General features: G+C 33.4%; 3 protein-coding genes and 1 long non-coding RNA gene across 5 annotated transcripts; 2 read left to right on the top strand and 2 right to left on the bottom strand.

Annotated features, from left to right (window-relative positions):
• Positions 1-1199: 1199 nt before the first annotated feature.
• LOC119645325 (TOM1-like protein 2) lies at positions 1200-12390 on the bottom strand. Of its 2 annotated transcripts, XM_038045467.1 has the most exons (9): positions 12137-12389; positions 7658-8109; positions 7495-7596; positions 7254-7426; positions 6849-7156; positions 6690-6771; positions 4358-4460; positions 3930-3980; positions 1201-3654 (listed from the first exon to the last, which is right to left on the bottom strand). In XM_038045467.1, exons 1-9 carry the CDS (start codon positions 12195-12197, stop codon positions 3445-3447), a joined length of 1542 nt encoding a protein of 513 aa, XP_037901395.1. In that variant the 5' UTR covers positions 12198-12389; the 3' UTR covers positions 1201-3444. The 2 variants fall into 2 exon arrangements, with proteins under 2 accessions (XP_037901396.1, XP_037901395.1); XM_038045468.1 differs by lacking the exon at positions 3930-3980 and having other exon boundaries at positions 1200-3654; positions 12137-12390.
• Positions 12391-12943: 553 nt separating this feature from the next.
• On the top strand, positions 12944-15338 carry LOC119631341 (cytochrome b-c1 complex subunit 2, mitochondrial). Its single transcript, XM_038023460.1, has 5 exons — positions 12944-13126; positions 13283-13422; positions 13493-13796; positions 14254-15009; positions 15078-15338. Exons 1-5 carry the CDS (start codon positions 13082-13084, stop codon positions 15162-15164), a joined length of 1332 nt encoding a protein of 443 aa, XP_037879388.1. The 5' UTR covers positions 12944-13081; the 3' UTR covers positions 15165-15338.
• A 1312-nt stretch (positions 15339-16650) lies between these two features.
• On the bottom strand, positions 16651-18337 carry LOC119644997 (syntaxin-8). Its single transcript, XM_038044746.1, has 6 exons — positions 18270-18337; positions 17938-18197; positions 17686-17880; positions 17086-17441; positions 16913-17017; positions 16651-16851 (listed from the first exon to the last, which is right to left on the bottom strand). Exons 2-6 carry the CDS (start codon positions 17961-17963, stop codon positions 16793-16795), a joined length of 741 nt encoding a protein of 246 aa, XP_037900674.1. The 5' UTR covers positions 17964-18197; positions 18270-18337; the 3' UTR covers positions 16651-16792.
• A 54-nt stretch (positions 18338-18391) lies between these two features.
• On the top strand, positions 18392-19774 carry LOC119644998. The gene is made up of 4 exons (XR_005248588.1): positions 18392-18496; positions 18556-18644; positions 18710-18952; positions 19280-19774. It is a non-coding gene; the product is annotated as an uncharacterized LOC119644998 (long non-coding RNA).
• The last annotated feature ends 809 nt before the right edge of the window (positions 19775-20583 follow it).

Raw genomic sequence — 20583 nt, 5'->3', positions numbered from 1 at the left:
TTTGCCTTCGTATGTGTGTAATATATACAGGCAAACCTGTTTTTGTGCGGTAGATAGGGACCGCAGAAAAAAAATCGCACAAAAAAAAATATTCAAAAACTTCATAAATAGCTATAAGAAATAATTTTTCACAGCATATTAAAGAAAATTTTTTTTATGCGGTAGAGAGGGACCGCATAAAAAAAGTCTCACTTAGAAAATATGTCAAAGCTTTACGAAATAGCAAGAAAGTGCTTTCCAAACAAAATAAATAATTAAATTACACATTGACCCATTTAAAAAAATTTTAATTTCTAATTTTAAACAAGGAGAAATTTTCAAAATGTACATAATTCAATATGTATTACTCGTCGTAGTTCAAAACGCGCATATTTTTGCGATGAACTGGTTCGTAATCGCTTTCGTCACTTGAAGATACTACAGTTGATTTATTTTTTGTTAACATGTAGTCGGTGATAAGTTTTTGCGACGACGGTCGTTTGGTCAGCTGTTTGTAAACGTCGCGATAGCCAGATATACACAATCGAAGCTCTTTTTGGAATTTCAAACTTCTTTGAGAATTGTTATCTATTTTAAGAAAATGCTTTTCCGATTTGCTGCAAAGCTGGATCCCTGCATATATTTTATCCGCTGTAATAGATTCCGCTTCTTCTTGTCCGTCTTCATGATGCAATATATGCATAAGAACATTGAGCATGCCTAATGAAATAGGTTGATGCAATAGGTATGAAAATGTCTGTTGCAATGTGTACATACACACTGATAGCAAAAAAAGTGATGCCAACACAGTTCAGATTGACCTAACCTCTCGGCGAAATTCAATGTGTCGATATTCATATACCGCACAAAAAAAAAATCGCACAAAAAAAATCGCACAAAAAGAATCGCACAAAAAAAAAGCGCATAAAAAAAGACCGCAGAAAAACAGGTTTGACTGTATAAGGAATATTAATATTTTTATTATTACAAATTTAGCCAGGGAATAAATTCTAAGACTAAAGTCTTAAAGCATTAACATCTAAGCCTTTCGGCTTTATTAAAAATTCTATCGCACTTGAGATTTGAACCCATATATGGAATATATAAAGAATGCAGTCAAGTTAAGTTTGTAACTGTTATCATTTATTTACTATATTTATAAATATATACAAACAAAGGAAAAATTATTGAAAATTACAGAAAGGAAAAATTATAATAATAATAATAATAACAACAAAGCAATAAAACTTCTTAAAATTAAAATATGAAAAACATAACATTCGGCTCTAGCCAAATTATTTGATACCCATTACCAACATTATTATTATTACTATTTTATAATCATGCGCACTCTACCAACAAGTGATGTGTACAACTATCCCGATGCTCTCAAAACTGATTTCCTTAATTAAAAAAAAAAAAAAGAGCAATCTTGTTGATTCGAATAATCTGTTCTGTCTGACAAAAGAATTGCGTATTTTGAAAATTTTCAAGTTTAATTTTTCTTAGTTATATTCAAAATATAGTTCCCATGCACTTGTTTGGACAATCTTTGGAATTATATTCTAATTCTAATGAAGAGTTCATATATGTTTAATAAGAGCACATATGTCTCTTAGTAACACAAAGTGAAAGCACAATTTTTACCATTTATTGGATTTTGCACATTATCAGGTCCGTCGCTTACTATAGTATAGTATAGTATATTCATATTAAATTTCCGAAGAAGATTCGATGCCGTTATCAACGTTCATATATTGGAAAACTTTTCAAAACACTTGCATATATATGGGAGGTTTCAAATTGACGGAAAAAGGATTGCTGTACGCACCCCTGTCATGCTAAAGAAATAGACTTTGCTCAGATAGCAATTTGTAACTTGTTTGTTGACAAGCGATGAAAACAATTTGTAAATTCTGCAGATAGGCACTGAACCAAATTAGGTAATGTAACCTAACCTAACTTAGGTAACCTAAATCCGTAAAGCCAAAAAAAAATTTTTTCTTCATGGCATGGGAAAAAACTGTTCATCTTTATATTTAATAAAAAAAAAAATTATTATTACTGACCACCTGTCACTAGGTTAATCGATTAATCAATTAATCGTCAACCGTCTTTTACTTATTACTTAGAATCCCTGTATGATGACGGTCGGGATTCTTAAGCTATCATACGTTTCGATCGACTATTGATATACTTTCTCACAAAATTCGATCCCTGAAAGAAGGGAGGGGAAACCTTTTTGATTGGGAGGGCAACGACATATCTCTTGAACAATAGAGAGAACTGGTAGTGTTTTCTTTCAAGAATTCAAGAATTTCTTCTTTATTTCTCAATCTGTTAATCGGCGCCTATACGTATACGTCGGCCCCTGTAATAGAGAATTAATTGAAACATTATTACGTTGTTCTTCGTTTCAATAAATAGTTTATATTAAATAATCGTAATAGCCGTTTTTCGTTTCATGTTGTAAAATACATTTAAAAACAAAGTAAGTTTCGTGCACTTAATAATCTACATGTAATAATAATAGAAAGGAATTAAGGATTACTCTTCTTGGGTGAGGGGAAAAAAGAGATGGGAAAAGTGAGGTGAGAAACTAAAGAAATTGAGACATAAATTCATTTTTTTTTTAAAATAAATTTGCAGCAGTTTTTTTAAGCGTAAGACAAAAAAGTTTTTTTTTGCAAAATCCAAGATTTTATTCCTTTTGTTTTTTCCAAAATATACGATAAATACCATAGCAATACTTTTTTCGATTATCATTATAATGTATGTGTTTAGCTTTATATCATTTCCATCATATATATTAGTAATTATGTATATGAGCGTGTAAGGGGAAGTGAAAAGGTCATAGATCATAATATAATAATTAGTTGATGTAACCTCTCTTTTGTGTTTTAATTTCAGGCACTTTGTTTTCAATCGTACTGACGTCTATTCACATATATGTATGTATGTACGTATGTATCCAAAGTTCGAAGAATTGCTATATACCCCCTGTTGCTAGTTTCTACGACGCAAAAATAATAGGACTTTATATATCGAAAAATTACGTATGCTTATTCAACCATATGTGAATAACGATTAATTTCAATATTAAGACCAAACTTAAATTCGCACGAATAAGTAGAAGATGGGGTCAATGAATATTTTCCAAATAGCTTATCAAATTTAGTTCTGAATTCTTAGCGACAATAACATTGACGTGTCTGGGTTTTCATATCTATCTAATAAAAGATTCGTTATCACCAATCTTTGGGAACATGATCTCACATTTTAGAATGAGTTTCGTTTGCGTGACTTATAGAATAGATGTCAACACTTTTGAAAGTAATTGCAAAATGTTTTGAAATTCAAAACACAAAAAAGTTGAACAATTTTCGACTTTTAGTGTTAATCAAATGAATAAAGCATTTATCTTGTGTGGTAGTTGTTATGAGCTGAGAATAATGTTAAATCGGCTCAAAGTAGTAAAAGATTTTCCTCAGTTTTTTTATTTTTATTCTTATCAGCGGCCTGAGCTATCGGCTGTGTAGTTGGCGGCTGTTGATGATTTTCCATAGCATTTGATGCATTTATAGTTGGAAGATTCTCAGCGGCCGCAGCTCGTTCCTCTAGGAATTTGTCGAATTCGGAACTGGTAACGGTCTCCTCCAAGCCCTCCAATTCTTTCTGTAAGATTGCAATTTTGAGAAAAAAAAAAAACAACAAAAAAACAAAAAATTAATTTTGTAGTTCAAATATATGAAATCTATTCTCAAAACTAAAGTGAGCGCAACTTATAAAATAAAATGTGTGCCAAATAAATGGTTAGTAATTTTTTATCCATTTTCCAAGAGGGATGAAAACTACGATGAAATGAAAAAATGAATTTAGTAAAAACAACAATAATAATAATAACAACAACAACAACAACAAAAAGATAGGAAATAATAAGTATTACTTACAGAGCTTCCTAACCATGCCTCCATCTCATCAATTTCGTTTTCTTTAGCAGGCTTTTTTTGCAAGTTTTTTTTTTTTTTTTTATTTTATTCATTTTTTTTTTGCATTTAATTTTTTTTTTTTTTTTTATTTGTGGTTCGATTTTGTTTTGATCAAAGTAAGATAAATAAGTTTTTCAAACCCAAACAGAACAGTTTTTGTGTATAGGTGTGTGTAAGTATTAACATAAAAGAAGGAAAAGCAAATAATATTTTTGGAATTTTAAAAATCAAATAATAATTTTTAAGCAATTTATTCAATATCGAAAAAAAAAAATCAAAATATATTTCAAAAAAATTCAATTTCACATAACAAAAAATAAAAAAAATAAATAAATAAATAAAATAAAAGTAGAAATATTATTAAATTTGATTCAATTATTTATACTCACTTTACTTACCACCGGCATATCTGTGCCGGTACGTTTAAAAGGTGATCCTAAGCTGCCCGCAGCGGCATCCAGAGATGGAATGTCTTTTAATAAATCAGTTTTACTGGTAGAGAAATATAAAAAGGAAGAATTGAATTACGTAAACTTTTACAGGCGGATCTACTCCACTTAAGATGGATGATTTACTAAATATACTGATATATTAAAAGCTTTGCATTTTTTTTAAAATTTCATTCTGACAAAAAAAAAATTCATTCATGCAAGTGCTTGTATACATTCCCAACTGACATTCTCAATGAAATTGAATTAGGAAAGTTATCTTCAAAGAATACCCCATTTTTAACCTAAAAGATAATATACAAAATTTGGAACAGCTTGTCCGACATATTTCTTGAACTCTTGGTGGACCCCCGGTAAATTTCCGTGTCAAAATGAAAATCAATATTTTTTATATATGTAATTACTAACTAAGGAGAATAATATATATTGTTCATTATTTTCTCGAGATTTTAATTATTATAAAGGATAGCGATAATTTTAAAACGTGTTGTTCGGCGCATCTAAATTAATGGTATATCCGTCAAATTGAAATCATTTCTCTATCCCAGATTTTCGTTTCTGGGTGTGCCTCTACACACGCCCTTCTCTCCTCCAAACACACCTCTATCTGTGTACATGCTTTCTTTCTTCTTCTTCTTTTTCTCTGTTCATTTATGTACACGAATTTTATTCTTTTTTTCTCTTTAAATATTTTTTAATCATTAATTACTAACACTTTATATAAAATATATCTGTAAGAATTGCTGCTGATTTATGTTAGCTGAATGTAATAAAATAAAATGTACCCTACACTACTTGCATAAGTTTGTCTGGGCATACATACCTAATACAGGGGCTTAAAGTAGTAGACGATTCTGTTTATCTGTGCGCCGTGTCTGTCTATGTACATTTTTGTTTAACCTACAGGTCACAGTATTTGAGATATTTTGCTGAAATTTGGTACACTGACATGCCAAAGACGAATTGAATACAATTCAGGCTGGTCAAACTTTTTCCACCATTCACCTTATTTCCCTCCCATTTGGAAAAGTCATTATGACGAAAAAAAATTTAAATTTTCAAAATTTTTTAGTAAAACTCGCTGACATTCTAAATTGTTATAGAAATCTGAATGGGCCAGGGTAATTTTTTGAACTCCCTCACTGTATAATTGCTCCTACGAAAACTGAATTTTTTTTTTTTGGTAAAAAGCTATAATTTTGAACATTTCATGGCGAAAATTGGTTCATAATAGTAAATTGACAAAGAAATTAGCCTTGTTAGATTTAAACCATATGGGTCTATTGTTTGAATCCCATTGAATATAAGATTTCTCATGCATCGTAAATCCTTCAGAAAATGGTTTACTTTCTAATATTTTATGATGAAAATAGGTCCATAATAGCAATTTAGCAAAAAATTTAACCGTAGGGAACCTGGTTCATGCGGGTTTATTTTTTAGATCTTCAGATATAGAAGCCATGTCATAAAAAGTAGGACTTTTTATGGACAGAAAGTCTAATTTTCAATTTTTCTTGATGGAAATTAAAAAATAATGACATTTTTATGAAGTAAGTTAAGTTTGCTAAATTTGGATATTTTGGATATATATGATGTTTGGGGCAACCTTAAATATGCGGGCGTTCATGAAAAATATGCCTTCGCATTAAAAAAAATAATGTGTCGTGTTTGAATGATTATTACCCAAACGAATGAATAGCGGCGGCCTCGTCTGTCGTTACATCCTTACATGTTTCTTTTTATTTTTGTTACATCCACCAATCAAGGATGACGGAACTTTCAAAAGGAGACTTCATATACACCATATAGTATATATATTATTGATTAGCATCGAATTTTGTATCGACTTAAGGATGTCCGTCCGTCTGTCTCTCTATATAATGCCTGTGGTAAACATTGTTCCGCCCGCAAGAAATGAAGTTATCGACTTTAAATTTGGCAAAAACATTGAAAATTCTTGCACGCAAATTAGTGATTGAAATTGGGATCGAAAATTCGCAAAATGTCTTAAAGAACACGCCCACCACACAATTTAAACTTGAGAACATCTTGCTTTTGAAAACCGGAAAATGGAGATTTTTGCATGAGAAATATAAAATAAAAATTTCCACTTATAGTTCATGGGCCATGCTCAGCTAATTTTATAGAGTAAAGAAATTTATTTATTTATTTTCAGTTTTTTTCTGTGTTTTGTTAAAAAAAAATTGTAGGTAAAAACAATTCGGCCATAGTCGAATATAATTTTTTTTAACTTAAATTAGAAAACACTTACTTGCTGCCGTTGGTACGAGATTGTGCCAACATATCGAACTCATCCGTTTCTCTATTGGTAGGTTTAGCACTCGCATTGATACCTAAACAATAGAAATGGGGAATGATTAAAAAAATTCGTGTTTTTAGAGGACGTTGTTTTAAATTATTTAATATTCACCCAGTTTGCTGAAATTGTTAAGCATATCTTCGGTATTGCTGTCGGGAAAATCTAAAAGTCGTGGAGGTTCTGTGGAACCGGTAGCCACGGCGTTCGTGTCTAAGGCTGCAGCAACACTTGGTACGCCCATGGCTGCTCCCAATACAGCCGATGGAGAAGTGACGTTCGTATTGCTAGCTCGATTCTTTTCATAACGTTGATGACGCAAAAATAAATTATTAAGTTCATCATTAATACGTAGTAGTTCAGCGGTCAGTTCATCATCGGTAATACGGCCAATTAAGTCGACGATGCGGGCTTGCATTTCTCTGCGCAAGAAAAAAGAAAAAATAAATAAAACGATTATTTTTATTTGAAGCGAAAGCACTTTTTGAATTATTAGAATTTTTTCGTTTTTTCATTTACTTGCAAGTGGCGACTAAATCGGTTAATAGTTGATAATCTTCAGGTGTTTCCTGGCCGGGTTTCAGCTCAGTTAACATTTCACCCAAAATTGACATGTTAACTGTAACGACAATATCCAATTCTGCCTGCAGCTTGGCCAATTGTTCGGCTGTTAATTGGCTGGGATGCGAGGGCTTTAGTTTTAATTAAAAATTAAACTAAAATATTTTGTAGAAAATTTAATTAGGATAGAATTAATTACCGCTGCACCAGTTGTCACTCCTGAAGTGAGTACCATTCCATGTTGTGGTGAAACAGCTGGCTGATTTAAGGCCGGATTGGCGGCGGGAGGCTCGGGTACACTCTAAAGCGGTTAAAATGTCAAAACAAGAAATTATTATTAATTCTTTTTTCATGAAACCCACCCGTTGTGGTGTATAAATAGGGGCCATATTCTCCATATCAGTTTGAGGAAATTCGATGCCTTTATTTTTTAATTCGTTGTACATTTGTGTAACACCGATTAAATCAGGCTGATTTTTAAATGCATCGGACCAAATTTGTATTAAACTGAGCACTTTCTCTTGCACTATAACCGGCGGATCATTTTTCGGTCCAATTAACTTTATCAACTCCTGTATGAAATCCTTGTGCGCCACTAGCACGTGAAAGGCTTTACCACAATTCTTTACGCATGTCTCCAGTACAGTCAACGTATACATTATGACTTGATTATTTTTACCAGCGTTTTGCTGCAAACGCTTGCGTATCGCCTTCATCGCATCTCGAGCTGTATCCGATGATTCATTAATCATATCGCATATTTCCATATTAACAGCCCAATTTTCAGAAGTTAAAGAAGCATCCGTGGCTTGCTCTGAAACATTTTAGATAACCAACATTACATTACATTATAAACATACACGCCTAAACATGTCGTGCTATATTTAACTGAAACAGTAACTCATAAGACGGCATTAGTCATCTGAAAATTGAATGCATACAATCATGTAACATGTACTGGCGGTTATATAAAGCGTGTTTATTAAACAAACAAAAAAGTAGACTTGTTGCGCTTGGCTTATCGTTGATATGGATTTATTAGTTTTCACTACGAATAGAAGGTTCATTAACTTTGTCCGATCGTTTATAACATGTTCAAGCGAAACGATCTTATGTCGCATAATTTGATCTGAGCATCATTTTGCAATTCGTTGTAATCATCATGCATCGCTTCTCGCTTTACACTTTACTTTCCACTTTTCGCGTCTAATTCAAATTGAGACTAAATTTTTGAAATAAACTGATAAAATTAGTCCTTTACTCGCCTTGTCAGATAAGAATAGCTTTTGTTTTCATTTCTTAAGGCGTATTGTCTATTCCACTCCACTGCCTGGACTAGTCATCGGTTACTTCATACCGTTATAATACTAATACGTAAATATTATATAATAGGTATATAGAGTATATAATAAGTACACTTACATGACATGTTACCCTTACATTGTTATCCTATATTATTAATAGAATATATAACAGTATATGGAACACTTACGTGACATATTACCCTCACAATGTTATCCTATCTTATTAATTAAACATACTTTCCTCAGTTTCGAACCATTTTTTACAAGATTGAAACAAGTAAAAACCGTATAGTGGGACACGGCTTAGACTACTCCGCACCATTTCGCTTGACACCCTTACTCCTAGAATAATTTCTCAAAGTAAATAAGACACAATTTGCCCTATTTTCGATCGCGTTCGTTGTTGAACCAAAAACGTATCGGCGTGCCGATATGTATTAAAAGTTGCGGTCTGCCGAATGGGCACGAGAAAAGCAGACAGGCGGACAAACAAACGGATAGACAAGTCTAGAGCAATTCAGAAAATAATTCTGAACCGGTCGGTATAATTATAATAATAGGAGGCGGGTCTATCTCAAGTCTTTCTGGATATTACATGCATCCACACTAAGTTAATATATGCTTGCACCACAAGTAGTGTGGAGTTTAAAAACCAAAACAAACATTTGCCCGATTGTTAGAATTTAGATTAGGTTTTCTCTGAAGCTAAATTAACGAACCTGTTCGAAGAGAGCAGGCAATAATCTATTTAATGCGAATTTTTTACAGTAACATATAATGTAGAAATCAATTCAATGCTCAGGTTAATAATTATGATGACAGTGGATTAAGACAGATTCGTTAAGCGCGTTATACCACAAAACTATTGGACATACAACAATTTGCTTTGAATGAGTGAACATATCGGACATGCCTTGGATGTGCAGCGAATAACATCGGTTATTTCAATTTCCTAACATGCATGGCGGTGTTTACTACATCGCAGCGTAGGGCATCGCCGAAGCACTACAAAAATAGAGCAAACTGCGCTTCTGCAATGCCTTTGGTAATTTTAAAATTTTATTAAATTTTCAGTGTCACCTTTCGATTTGCCGACAAAGTTGACAGTTACCGGTTATAAATGCTACTACCGCCTCCAGATTCGGCTTAGAAAACTTTAGAAAGAATTCCATCCATAAAAACGAAATTATTATATTATTATATATAGTCTCACATCGAATTCCTTAACAACTATTTTCTAAAACTAAGCCAACAAGACGGAGCGAAGAATCATTCGATTTTCAAAAAGCAGCGTAGCTGAATCTGTATATTACTAAGGAAACGTATGGGCTTTCTTATCACTTTTGTTAATTTATTAAGTTATCGACGTTAACTAAATCGTTTTTAGGACGCAGCGACAACAATAATAAATGAAACTGGGGAAATGAAAAAAACTGCGAGTGAGATTCTCGATCGATCTAACTGATTCTTTTGTTCAACATGAGCGCCTCAATAAATGGCATGTAGTGGTCCGCGAACCTAGTAAAACTAGGTAAAATAACTTAGACCACCCTAGACAGACGGGCATTGGTAAGTGACTTTGAGTCGATTGATTTAATAATAGACAGATCTCCACTTCTTCTCAATATTGCATACATTTACACAAACTTAATATGTCCTTGTATCACAAGTTGTGTCGGGTATAAAACTTGAAGCTCTAAGCAAAACTTAAAGGTTATGATTTAGAGAAAGGGAAATATGGTCAAATTTTTGATAGTCAAAAGTCGACAAATTAACCGATTTCATAAAATTTTTCATTTTATCAAAGTTGTCGGAAATGGGAACGGGCAAACGAGTAGACGGATAACTCCTTTATACCTTTACCAATATGATACCTTTATATAATATGATCAAGAATACAAGTACGATGTGAGATGTTGATCTCAATGCGTAACATTATGCGTTATAAATTTTTGGCATATGCAATCTATTTCTATTTTTCTGTAGTGAATATAAAATATTTCAAAATTCGAGGATGCTACTGCATCGCATTTATAGCGAAATGAAAATTCAGTTTAGATTTAGTTTGTTTTAATCGCTTGCTTTTGTCGTAATTTCATTTTGAATTTGGTTACCGATCCGTACAAAACCACATGCGGTAACTCGTATCGGTATCTTTTTATTATTATTATTATTATTATTTACTTGGGCAACTGTTTGTTTTGTTCATGTAAAAGTATTATTAAAATACATTTGTATTGCTTCTTTGTTATTCACATAAAGTTGTGTGGTCATTACACTCAATAAAATTTGCGTCTATCTAGATGTGTATGGACCGCATCGAATTGACACCGATAAAGAATGCAGGCGAGAATGTTGGCGAATTTCTTATTAAAAACAATTTTCCCTAATGATAGAAAATATACAAACGAAAGCTTAATTTCGCAATTATCGCGTCATCCATGTGATAAGACTCTGATAATAAGGGTATACTGAGATAAGCAAAAACATTTCACTCGCCTTGTGGTGAATTTCTGATTTCAAAGGGGTTTTTTTGTCTTCATTCCCAAATTGAATTGTCATCAGACGACTTTAGCAAAACGTGCTATATATCTATATCTTCTAAAGCTTGCGTGGTCACCGTTTTTTTCATGGTTCCTGCATGATTTCAAGCAGATGCACATTTATTCTTTTCCTTCCAATTAATCAATACGATAATGTTCATCTTACTTGCTTAAGTGCAGATCGAAATTCTTTCCACGCTTAGTTACGGAATTATATGGAATATATGTACAAGGTTTTCTATTACAATGTTTACTTTCTAGTTTCTATAAACAAAGTGACAAGCTGATGATGCCCTTCTTGTTCAAGTCTAAGACTATAACTTATTTAGGAAACGTTTTCTCACTTTTATAAAAATATATGAATAAATTATAAGTTTGTATTCAACAAAATGATAATAATTTATGCATTTTGCAAAATCAATTCCAAAATAATGAAATACATATGGTAAGTTTCGTACTTGTCCGTCCAACCTATACTTGTGCTTTTTGTTTAATGAATTTTCTTTGATTCACATATATAAATGGGTCATGTGAAAAAAGTTGGAATATTTTACATTGATTTTAGAGTGAATGCATGTACGCCTTGAAGCACCTTTCATAATTACACCTAAATTTGATAAACGAGAGGGCAAATTGCTGACTATGCGTTGGTTAATACCACCGAATAGCAACCTTAGTAAAAATTATTCAAATGAAATGGTCTTGAAACTATTATCTGAACGGGTAAAATTTGTTTAGCAAGCCGTGCAAAGGAAAGTTGTAAACGAAAACGTTTAAAGGAAAATCAACCACGTACGAATATATGTAAATTAGCAATAATTGGGAAAATTCAATTTGACAACGCGAGCGAATCAATTTCTTCATGTTTATTTTTTGGAGAGACTTTCCTTAATGTTTCTTCAGTTTAGCCATACTTTTTAACTATTATTGATTTTTCCATTCTTTCTCCTTTACGATAATTTTTTTTTTTTTCAATTATTGCAGGAAAATTTACCGATACGTTGTCCAACAGGCGTTGAAAATGGGTTTGTGCCCACATTAAAAAATGAAGCCATCGTTTCTGCACACCGAAGTTGTTTCTTGTTTTTTATATTTAAACACAGCACAGGATTCAAAACTTGATTATAATAACTATTACACGCAATTTACTATAAGTGACAAAACAACATCAACATCTACGTTTTACGTGTTAAAAATGACTTGATGAATATTGTCTTTTTTTCGCAATTTTTGTATGTTTTCTTGCATATTCTTTCAATTTTTTACACTCACAGATCGTATACGATCTTGACTTTCATTGCTACACTAATAGGGTTGCCAAGATTTGCAGTTCGTCTTTATATGCAATATCGTATTTTTGTGACATCCACGTATTTTAAAATCTTTTTTAGGTTTACTCCTAACTCTGCGATTTTTGAAACATATTTATCCACGTTCAATTTTAATCTGTTAATTGGTATTTTATTCGAGTCTTTTAATCAAGCTTGCGTCGAACTTGTACGCTGCGATATATATCATTCTTACATATCTCTCAAAACTACTTTAATATATGTATATTTTAGTTGCCGGTGAAACGTTAAGTTTTTCTAGGCATATATTTTTGGCTCTGTGTCCGTTGAAGTGAAAATGGAAAGTGGTTCTTGGATAGGGATATTACGAAAATTTTAAAATGTTAGAAATATGTAAGAGATAAAAAATTATCACTGTCATATCGTTGACATTGAACATTATGTACCATATACTTATTATACAGTAATGACATAATAACGTTTTAAAACTATCGCTTGCATGCCATCACTGACGATTGTCAAAATTTATTGATCTTGTTTTTAATTGTCAGCATTTTTTAACGGGCAGTGGACTGTGGAAAATTCTCATTTAGTGCACAAAAAGGGAAATTATATTTCATATTTATTAGGCAAAAATTAGAAAATTGGTAATGGCTTGTAATGCTAACAGAGTTCCTTTTCTGCGCGTGATCGCTGTAAGTAAATTTTTTCCTTTCGCAAGAATTCTTCGCAGTGTTTGTAATCGTTACGTAAGACAAACCTAACCGTTGGCCTTAATTGATGAAAAAGTTTATTTACGCCCATGAGATACTAACAATGTTTGTGTTTTATTTTTTTTTATAATATTTTAGAGGCGTGGTTTTGCGGCTGCGGCCAACCCCAGGCCTTTGGGACAACCCGCCCAAGTGCAAACCAAGGTACTCGAAAACAAAGTTGTAGTGGCTTCTGCAGAAAGTCAACTGCCCATTTGCCGCGTATCGATTACTTTTCGGTATGCAATGATATAAATAATTGCAAAAAGACAGTGAATTATAGTGTATATAAATATGTTTTGATTTTAGTGCCGGTGCACGCTTTGAAAATTATGAGAGTTTGGGTGCGTCTCATATGTTGCGGATTGCTGGATCTTTGTCCAGCCAAAATGCTACTGCCTTTGCCCTGACACGCAATTTGCAGCAAAAGGGTGTAAGTTTGTCGGTTACTTCCGATCGTGAGGTCGTATCCTACACAGTAGAAAGTACGCTTGACAACGTAGAATGCGGCTTACATTATTTGCAAGAAGTCGTACAACCTGCTTTTAAACCTTGGGAATTATCCGACGCAGTTCCCTGGATTAAGACACAAGTAGCTGCCGTACCACCACAGGTAATATTTTTTGCATATGGTTTTGATAATATGAAAAGCATTATCTGCATCGCCAAACATATGCATAGAAAGCATTATTTTCTTTATGTGAGTTTATATTGCTCAGGCAAGGGACTCGTAGTATATTCTATGCAGCGATGTGACGTATATACATCTTTATTTTGCTGGAGCACTTGAGGGGAAGAGAATTTATTGAGAGGCGGTCACATAAAGGAAATATGTCGATCGAAAATGTAGTAAAAGTATATTCGAAAGTATTTAATTTTTTTTTTTTTTTTGGAAAGTTGGCTATGACAGACTTCGTCTTAGCAATAAAAACATGTAATAAGCAGCATATACGTTATCAAACATGCAAGCAAATAGATCAAATAGATAGGTGGTGGAAACTCAAGATTCATTCTAAAATTATTTTTACATATGCGCTATATATTTCTTATATGCTTTTTTTGCTGTACAGGTACGTGCTGTCGAGCTTGCACATAAATCTGCTTTCCGTCATGGCCTAGGCAACTCTGTGTATATACCCAAATTCCATATTGGCAGCCTCTCTAGTGAAACTTTATTACACTATGTAGCCAATAATTGTACTGCCAGTCGTTGCGCTGTGGTAGGTCTTGGAGTTGAGCATGACGCTTTAGTGGGCTTTGCGCGATCTTTACCATTGAAGAGTGGTGATGGTAAATCGGATTCTTCTACTTATCATGGCGGTGATGCCCGCAAAGACACACCAGGTAATTACACTCATGTGGCTGTTGCTGGTCAAGGTGCCGGCCTAAGCAATCAAAAGGAGGCTTTAGCCTTCTCTGTCCTTCAGTATGCTATGGGTGCTGGTGCTGTCACTAAACGTGGCAATGTTAATGGAGCCATGGGCCAAGCTGTGCACGCGGCTGTGGGTGAAGGCAATTTTGCTTTTGCTGCCTTGAATGCCAGTTACCTTGATGCTGGACTCTTCGGCTTCGTGGTGTCAGCCGATGCGCAAAAAGTAGGCAAAGCAATTACTGCCGCTACCAAAGTTCTAAAGTCCGGCTCTGTTAGTGAAAACGACGTTAGTCGTGGCAAAGCTTTGCTAAAACTTGCTGTTCTGGAAGCCTACGGCACCGACAAGGACGCTTTAACCGAAATGGGCGTTCAGGCTTGTCTCACCAAACAAGTGCAAAGCGCCGATGCCCTTGTTTCAGCCATTGATAGCGTATCAGCACAAGATGTTCAAGCTGTAAGTTACTCGAGTAACGACAAATTGTTGATTTTAATTACAACTATAATTTTCAATTTAATTTTTAGGCTGCCAAAAAGGCCGGTTCCTCTAACTTATCTGTAGGTGCTGTAGGTAATTTGTCACACGTCCCTTATGCATCTGAATTGGTTTAAATGCACTTGTCTTGTAATTTATATTTAGTTTTTAATTGTTATGTAATCAACACGATAAACAAGAAATTCAAGTTTTCTTAAAAACACTTAAAATGAAAACAGAGCGAGAAAAATTCTATAGACCATCGTAAACGATATAACAAAATTAAAAATAAAAAAATTAATTAATCTACATTTCCTATCGTTTTTTTGACTAAAACGGAATCAAAAGTTTTAAGTAAGAACGAAAATCTTTACGAGGAATTTTTGATGCCCGCACGTCAAACCAATACCAATTACAGTAGAAAAACATTTTGATAAATGAGCGTGCGCCACTCGATTAATGTGAACTATCTTTAAATGCATTTTTTATTTCACGTTAGGAAGTATTTATACATCCATTTCTATACCGACATCTCTTAAAGCCTATACTTTGTAGAGGGATTTGTTGGTGGATAGAATCCACTTGCGAACAGAATCAGTTAAACCCATATATGTAAAGTCTCAGTTTTCTATTCGATGCTTTGATGTATTTTGATCATTTGTTCACTTGAAAAAGTCATTTATTGAGAAAAATTGGTACAATATAGATAAATCGGATCGGATCGAATGGAATTTTTCATTTCCCACAAATTTTTCCCATCTCTCTGGCAACTTGGCGGTATCAGTATTGGCTTGGTATCGAGCCGTTTTTGCACTTCTCCAGCATTTCGAAACCGCGCGTCAGCCGAGACATGCTGCATCGATCTGAATCGCTATGTCTGGTGAGTACGGTGGGTGCGGCAGAACTTTCCATTCGAGCTGTAGCAGTGTATCCTTAGCAAGTGGCGCAACGTGTAGCCGGACGTTTGCGTCTGTTAACCGCTGTTGCTGGCACATCGTTCAACTTGTTCAATGGACATCGGTGGTCATCTGCAGTAACAGCTCCATTCGGTTCTAGCAGCTCGTAATATAATATACTTTGCTGATCCCACCATACGCACAGCAAATTTGATGGTTATGAACATTTTGCTTCGCCGATGTGCATGGGTTTCTTGGACTAACCTACAACTCTTTGCACTTGGGATTGTTGTAGTGGAGCCACTTTTCATTGCCAGCTACAATATGCCGCAGAAAATTCTTTTTTTGCTTGGAAAAAAATGAAGCCACGATCTTGGAACGGTCCGAGATGGAATTTTCAGTGAATTCGTACGAAAGTCATTTTCACTCTTTTTTTGATATTTCCCATTGTCTAGAGACAGTTAACTCATCAACTGCTAAAGTGTTCGAAGGGTCTTTCAGAGTCCGAACCGGATTTTGGTCCAATAAGTCTTGTGTAATTTATTGTCTTTAAGCTTTCTGGGTCCGTTCTCCGTCATTGAATTGATGTCAATCCTCACTATGCTCACCTTCTTAATTCCTCGAAAGTAAAATATATGGTAAAATACTACATGATGTAAATATATAGTATCCAGCCATGTAGATAAAGAAGACTTTATTTTTACATTAATTATTAAAATATATTTAGTTTTCCGGAAACACATTACATTGGCAACAAGATTATATACATAAAAACATCTTTGGAGATACGTAAGTGGAACGATGTAAGATGGAAAAATAGCACTACTAGCGAAGTATAATGTGTATGTAATCACATCGATATTTTCCTTCTATATTAATGCAACGATAACTATGGCAATAAATAACACGATGATTACCAGCCAATAACCTATAATGAAAAAACGATATTTAATCATTTCGCTAACCGTATGCATGGTATATAAGTTTACACCAAGTTTTGTTATCTGTACGGTTAACCAAAGTGATGTTATGCGTTTCGTGGCCAACGCCCGTCTCAACTCGTTCCATAGTCACGGCCAAATTATCAAGAATCTCTGCACAAATGTATTGAAAAGTAAATTATACGATATCATCTTTTCGCGGATTTAATGATGATAATCACCATTTTGATCTTCCACTTCTTGCCCCAACTGAGTGGCTAAAGCTCGTTGTCTTGATATTGTTTGAGAAAGTATATCAAGACCATGGTTTTGCTGTTCTAATATGGCGATCTGATGTTGTTTTAATGCTTCTACATCGCTGGTATCAATGATAGGAGCAACATCGCTATCATTTTCAGCGTCACCAAAATCGGCATCTGCCGTTCTACCTGATGATCTAATGCCGCTAAAAGCGGTGACACCCATTCCCGATTGCGCTACTGCAGAACAATTATCTATGTATTTTTTTTGAATTTGTTGTCGTTGCGATTGCAATGTAGCCACTTGGCGTTGGCGTCGTTCGCTTTCTTCGAAAGTTCTAACGCGTTAGAATAGAAAGATTCATTAAAATATCTTTGAGCGGACTACGTTTATGGAAAATGTAGGTGGTAGACTGGAGGTAATTTTTTTAAATATGAACTGAAAAATGTAATTGATTTTTTGTTTCTGGTTTACCTTTGAAAAAAAAGAATTCTTTATATGCCTATATTACTGAACGATTTCCAACGTCATTTTCACTCAATTTCCATTATATGAGTTTGGAACGTTTTAATTTTACTTACATTGCTCCTTCTAGTACTGCGTCATTCAATTTACTTTTCAACTGCTGCAATTCATTATCAAACTGTTTCAGGCCGACTTTTATGGATGAAGTTAAACGATTATACTCCAAGGAAGGATTCTGGCAACGATCTCGATGATTCAACTTATCAAGTAACGCATGACTAAGGCGGGAACAAGACTCATATTCAGTGGCCCTGAAAAAGCATAAAAATTAGCTCTGAAAAAGTACTTTAAAGCATATAGAAACATACCAAGAGTCGACATCTACTAAAGCCATATTTTTTGAATTCTTTGCTATTATTGTTGTTTTTTTAGTTAACTAACAGTCAATTGGACTATGTTGATTTGCTTGTAAAAAGCTAATTATTATGAAGAGCGCACCAGCTGAACGCTAACCTTTGTTTAAGATTGCGATCTCTTGTTTATGTTACTCTTTGTGTGACTACAAAATATGCCTTTTTTTGAACTCATTTGCGAAATCTCAACATTTTATTAAACAAATATCCATGCGCTGCAAACATCAATTCAATAATTCGATTAATAAACATCAGCTGATTTAAAATAGTATTTTATGCGAACTTACGAAATGTTACGCAGCCGTCCAAAAAAATTCAACACAAAAAAGCAAACAGCTGATGTAAAGGAATATTTAGGCGTTTAAAGTATTAAGCTCGATATCAAACCAAAAAAAATGCTTCCAGAGAATTAACAAAAACTAAAAACTCAAAGCACATAAATAAATATAGCCAGTCTTATAATAAACAAAAACAAAAAAAAATGCAGATATTTGCAGAATATTTGCTTGAAACGGTAAGGCATTGGAAGACAAGACATGGTAGATACAACATGAAAAAATCTGTTTGTTTCAGGCGCTCCTATTAAGTCTTCGTACATATATCTTTCAATGGCGATGTTATATGGTATAATGAGCGGTAAAATGTAGAAAATTACTTTAAAGGTAAGTAGAGAACCAATATCGAAATATATAAGATGCTATGTGAATGTTTTTAAAACTGCTCATAGGGGTTATGTCCTCTTTGCCTATACACGCATCACATCAAGTCATTTAATGCCGAGTACGCGACGTTTGTCATTTGTAAACTCAGCCTATGAGAGTGAGAAAATTTTTACTGGTTTATTACTTTTGAAGAAGGGTGATGTGCTTATATTTTAAACATTCTCACGAACACTAGTTAAAGATCAATTCTACAGGCATTAACACTTGAACACAACCAAAACCGGTCAATGTACTTAGCGTTACAAAAGGTAATTAGAATTTCAAATTTGAACTGTTTGTGCGGCAGAAAGGCACATCTGAATAAATGAAAGAAAATACATAAGTAATAAGAACATTAAAAAGCTTACGTTGAAAGGGTAATAAAAGAGAAAGTAAAGCTACACGAACATGAGAAAATAATTTAATTAAAATGAATAATTAACATTAATTTTTACATTAATTAATTTATTGAAAATTCCGTAACATATTTTCTAATTTCTTAAATACATTTAATTTGGTTTTCTATCATTGAATTATTTCTTACATTAATCAAATGCAACACTGTGTATCAAACACATGATTGCTTTTTTTTACAGTGCTACCAATTGCTGTTGATTTGACATATCTTAGAAATTCAGCTATTTCGTGGCTGAACTTTATCCGTCGTGTGCTTGTGTGTGAAGAGGTCTGAGTGAGGAAAATCGTGTGAAAGAAAATTTTCACTATCAGAATTTTCCCTGCCGAGCTCAAGCTTACGCGTGTTACGTTCGAGTTTCCCAACAACCATAAAAAATTTCACCTTCAGTTAAAGAAAAAAAAAATTGCAAACATTTGCCTATAAATCGCGCACCGTTTATTAAAAACGCCTCCAAACGCAGCTGTTTGAAAAAGTAAAATTTTTGAATCAACAAATTAACGCACAAAAGAGCGCCAAAACCAGACAATTCCAAGAAAATTTTATTAAAAATATATTTTGCCAAAATAATCAAAGGAGAAAAATTAAATTTCGCAACGGCAAATGCATTCGCTACAAGCTATATAGAGAAAAAAGCACACTGCAGTTTTTGGTGAAATTTTCTCAGAAAAAAAAAGAAGAAAAATCCACTTTAGTAGCACAACTTTTTTTTAATTGGAAAACTTTTCGAAATCAAAAAACACAGTAACTTATGTTTTGATAATCATAATTTAAAAGTTTTTCAATTCGTCAATGTAGAAAAATAAGGGAAATCTATAAAAAAAAGAAAATAAAACCAAACGGTATTGAAAAATTAACAAAATAAAAAAACGAGCCTTTTACTAAATTTTGCGAAATCAAAACTAAAAGGGAGAAAATAAAAACAAGCCAAATACTTTTGCAAAAGTGCTTAATTCTGTCTGAAAAGCTAACGGTAAGTGTTGTAAAAAAAAAAAGGAAGAAAAAAGAGAAAAATCATAAATGTACAAAAAAAGTTTTTACGTTATGCAAAAATATTGAAATGTATGTGGAAAATGGAAAAAAATTGTCTTTAATGCATTTTATTTGCTTAATTGTGAATATCTCTCAATTTATATATACAGTCGAAATGAGCCAAAGAGTTGGGACAGCATCCACATCTCATATTTATAAGAAAACCAGAAAATCGAATCTTGAATTGGGTCACTGTGTCACAAATAGCAAAACGTCGTACAATCTAAACACAACCAAATACATAACATACAAGCGCACATTCGCACACATTCGCACAAAGACCGACATACACATCTAAGCACACATCTATAGCTATACACTTGTCTGTATCTTTCTGGCAGTATTTAACTGCTTTCGTGTATGCATTCCTACATATATATATATATATATATCGTAGAGTTCCTCTACGGACACACAACAATAACAGTAGCAACAATAACAAGTATCATATTA

This window comes from Glossina fuscipes, unplaced genomic scaffold (assembly GCF_014805625.2).
Source record: "Glossina fuscipes isolate IAEA_lab_2018 unplaced genomic scaffold, Yale_Gfus_2 1, whole genome shotgun sequence".
Taxonomy (NCBI): Eukaryota; Metazoa; Arthropoda; class Insecta; order Diptera; family Glossinidae; genus Glossina; species Glossina fuscipes.
This window is presented reverse-complemented; position numbering and strand designations above follow the sequence as displayed.

Bases quoted from the DNA above. Each gene is read 5' to 3' on its own strand.
- LOC119644997 (XM_038044746.1), bottom strand. From the start codon at position 17,963: ATGGCTTTAGTAGATGTCGACTCTTG. The intron at 17,442-17,685 runs GTAAGTAAAATT...CTAACGCGTTAG, and splicing joins GCAGTACTAGAAGGAGCAAT to AACTTTCGAAGAAAGCGAAC. The intron at 17,018-17,085 runs GTGATTATCATC...ACATTTGTGCAG, and splicing joins AGAAGTGGAAGATCAAAATG to AGATTCTTGATAATTTGGCC.
- LOC119631341 (XM_038023460.1), top strand. From the start codon at position 13,082: ATGGCTTGTAATGCTAACAGAGTTCCTTTTCTGCGCGTGATCGCT. The intron at 13,127-13,282 runs GTAAGTAAATTT...ATAATATTTTAG, and splicing joins CTTTTCTGCGCGTGATCGCT to AGGCGTGGTTTTGCGGCTGC. The intron at 13,423-13,492 runs GTATGCAATGAT...TTTTGATTTTAG, and splicing joins CGCGTATCGATTACTTTTCG to TGCCGGTGCACGCTTTGAAA.
- LOC119645325 (XM_038045467.1), bottom strand. From the start codon at position 12,197: ATGGCTTCATTTTTTAATGTGGGCACAAACCCATTTTCAACGCCTGTT. The intron at 7,427-7,494 runs GTAATTAATTCT...TTAAAACTAAAG, and splicing joins GAGTGACAACTGGTGCAGCG to CCCTCGCATCCCAGCCAATT. The intron at 4,461-6,689 runs GTAAGTGTTTTC...TTTCTCTACCAG, and splicing joins TCTCGTACCAACGGCAGCAA to TAAAACTGATTTATTAAAAG.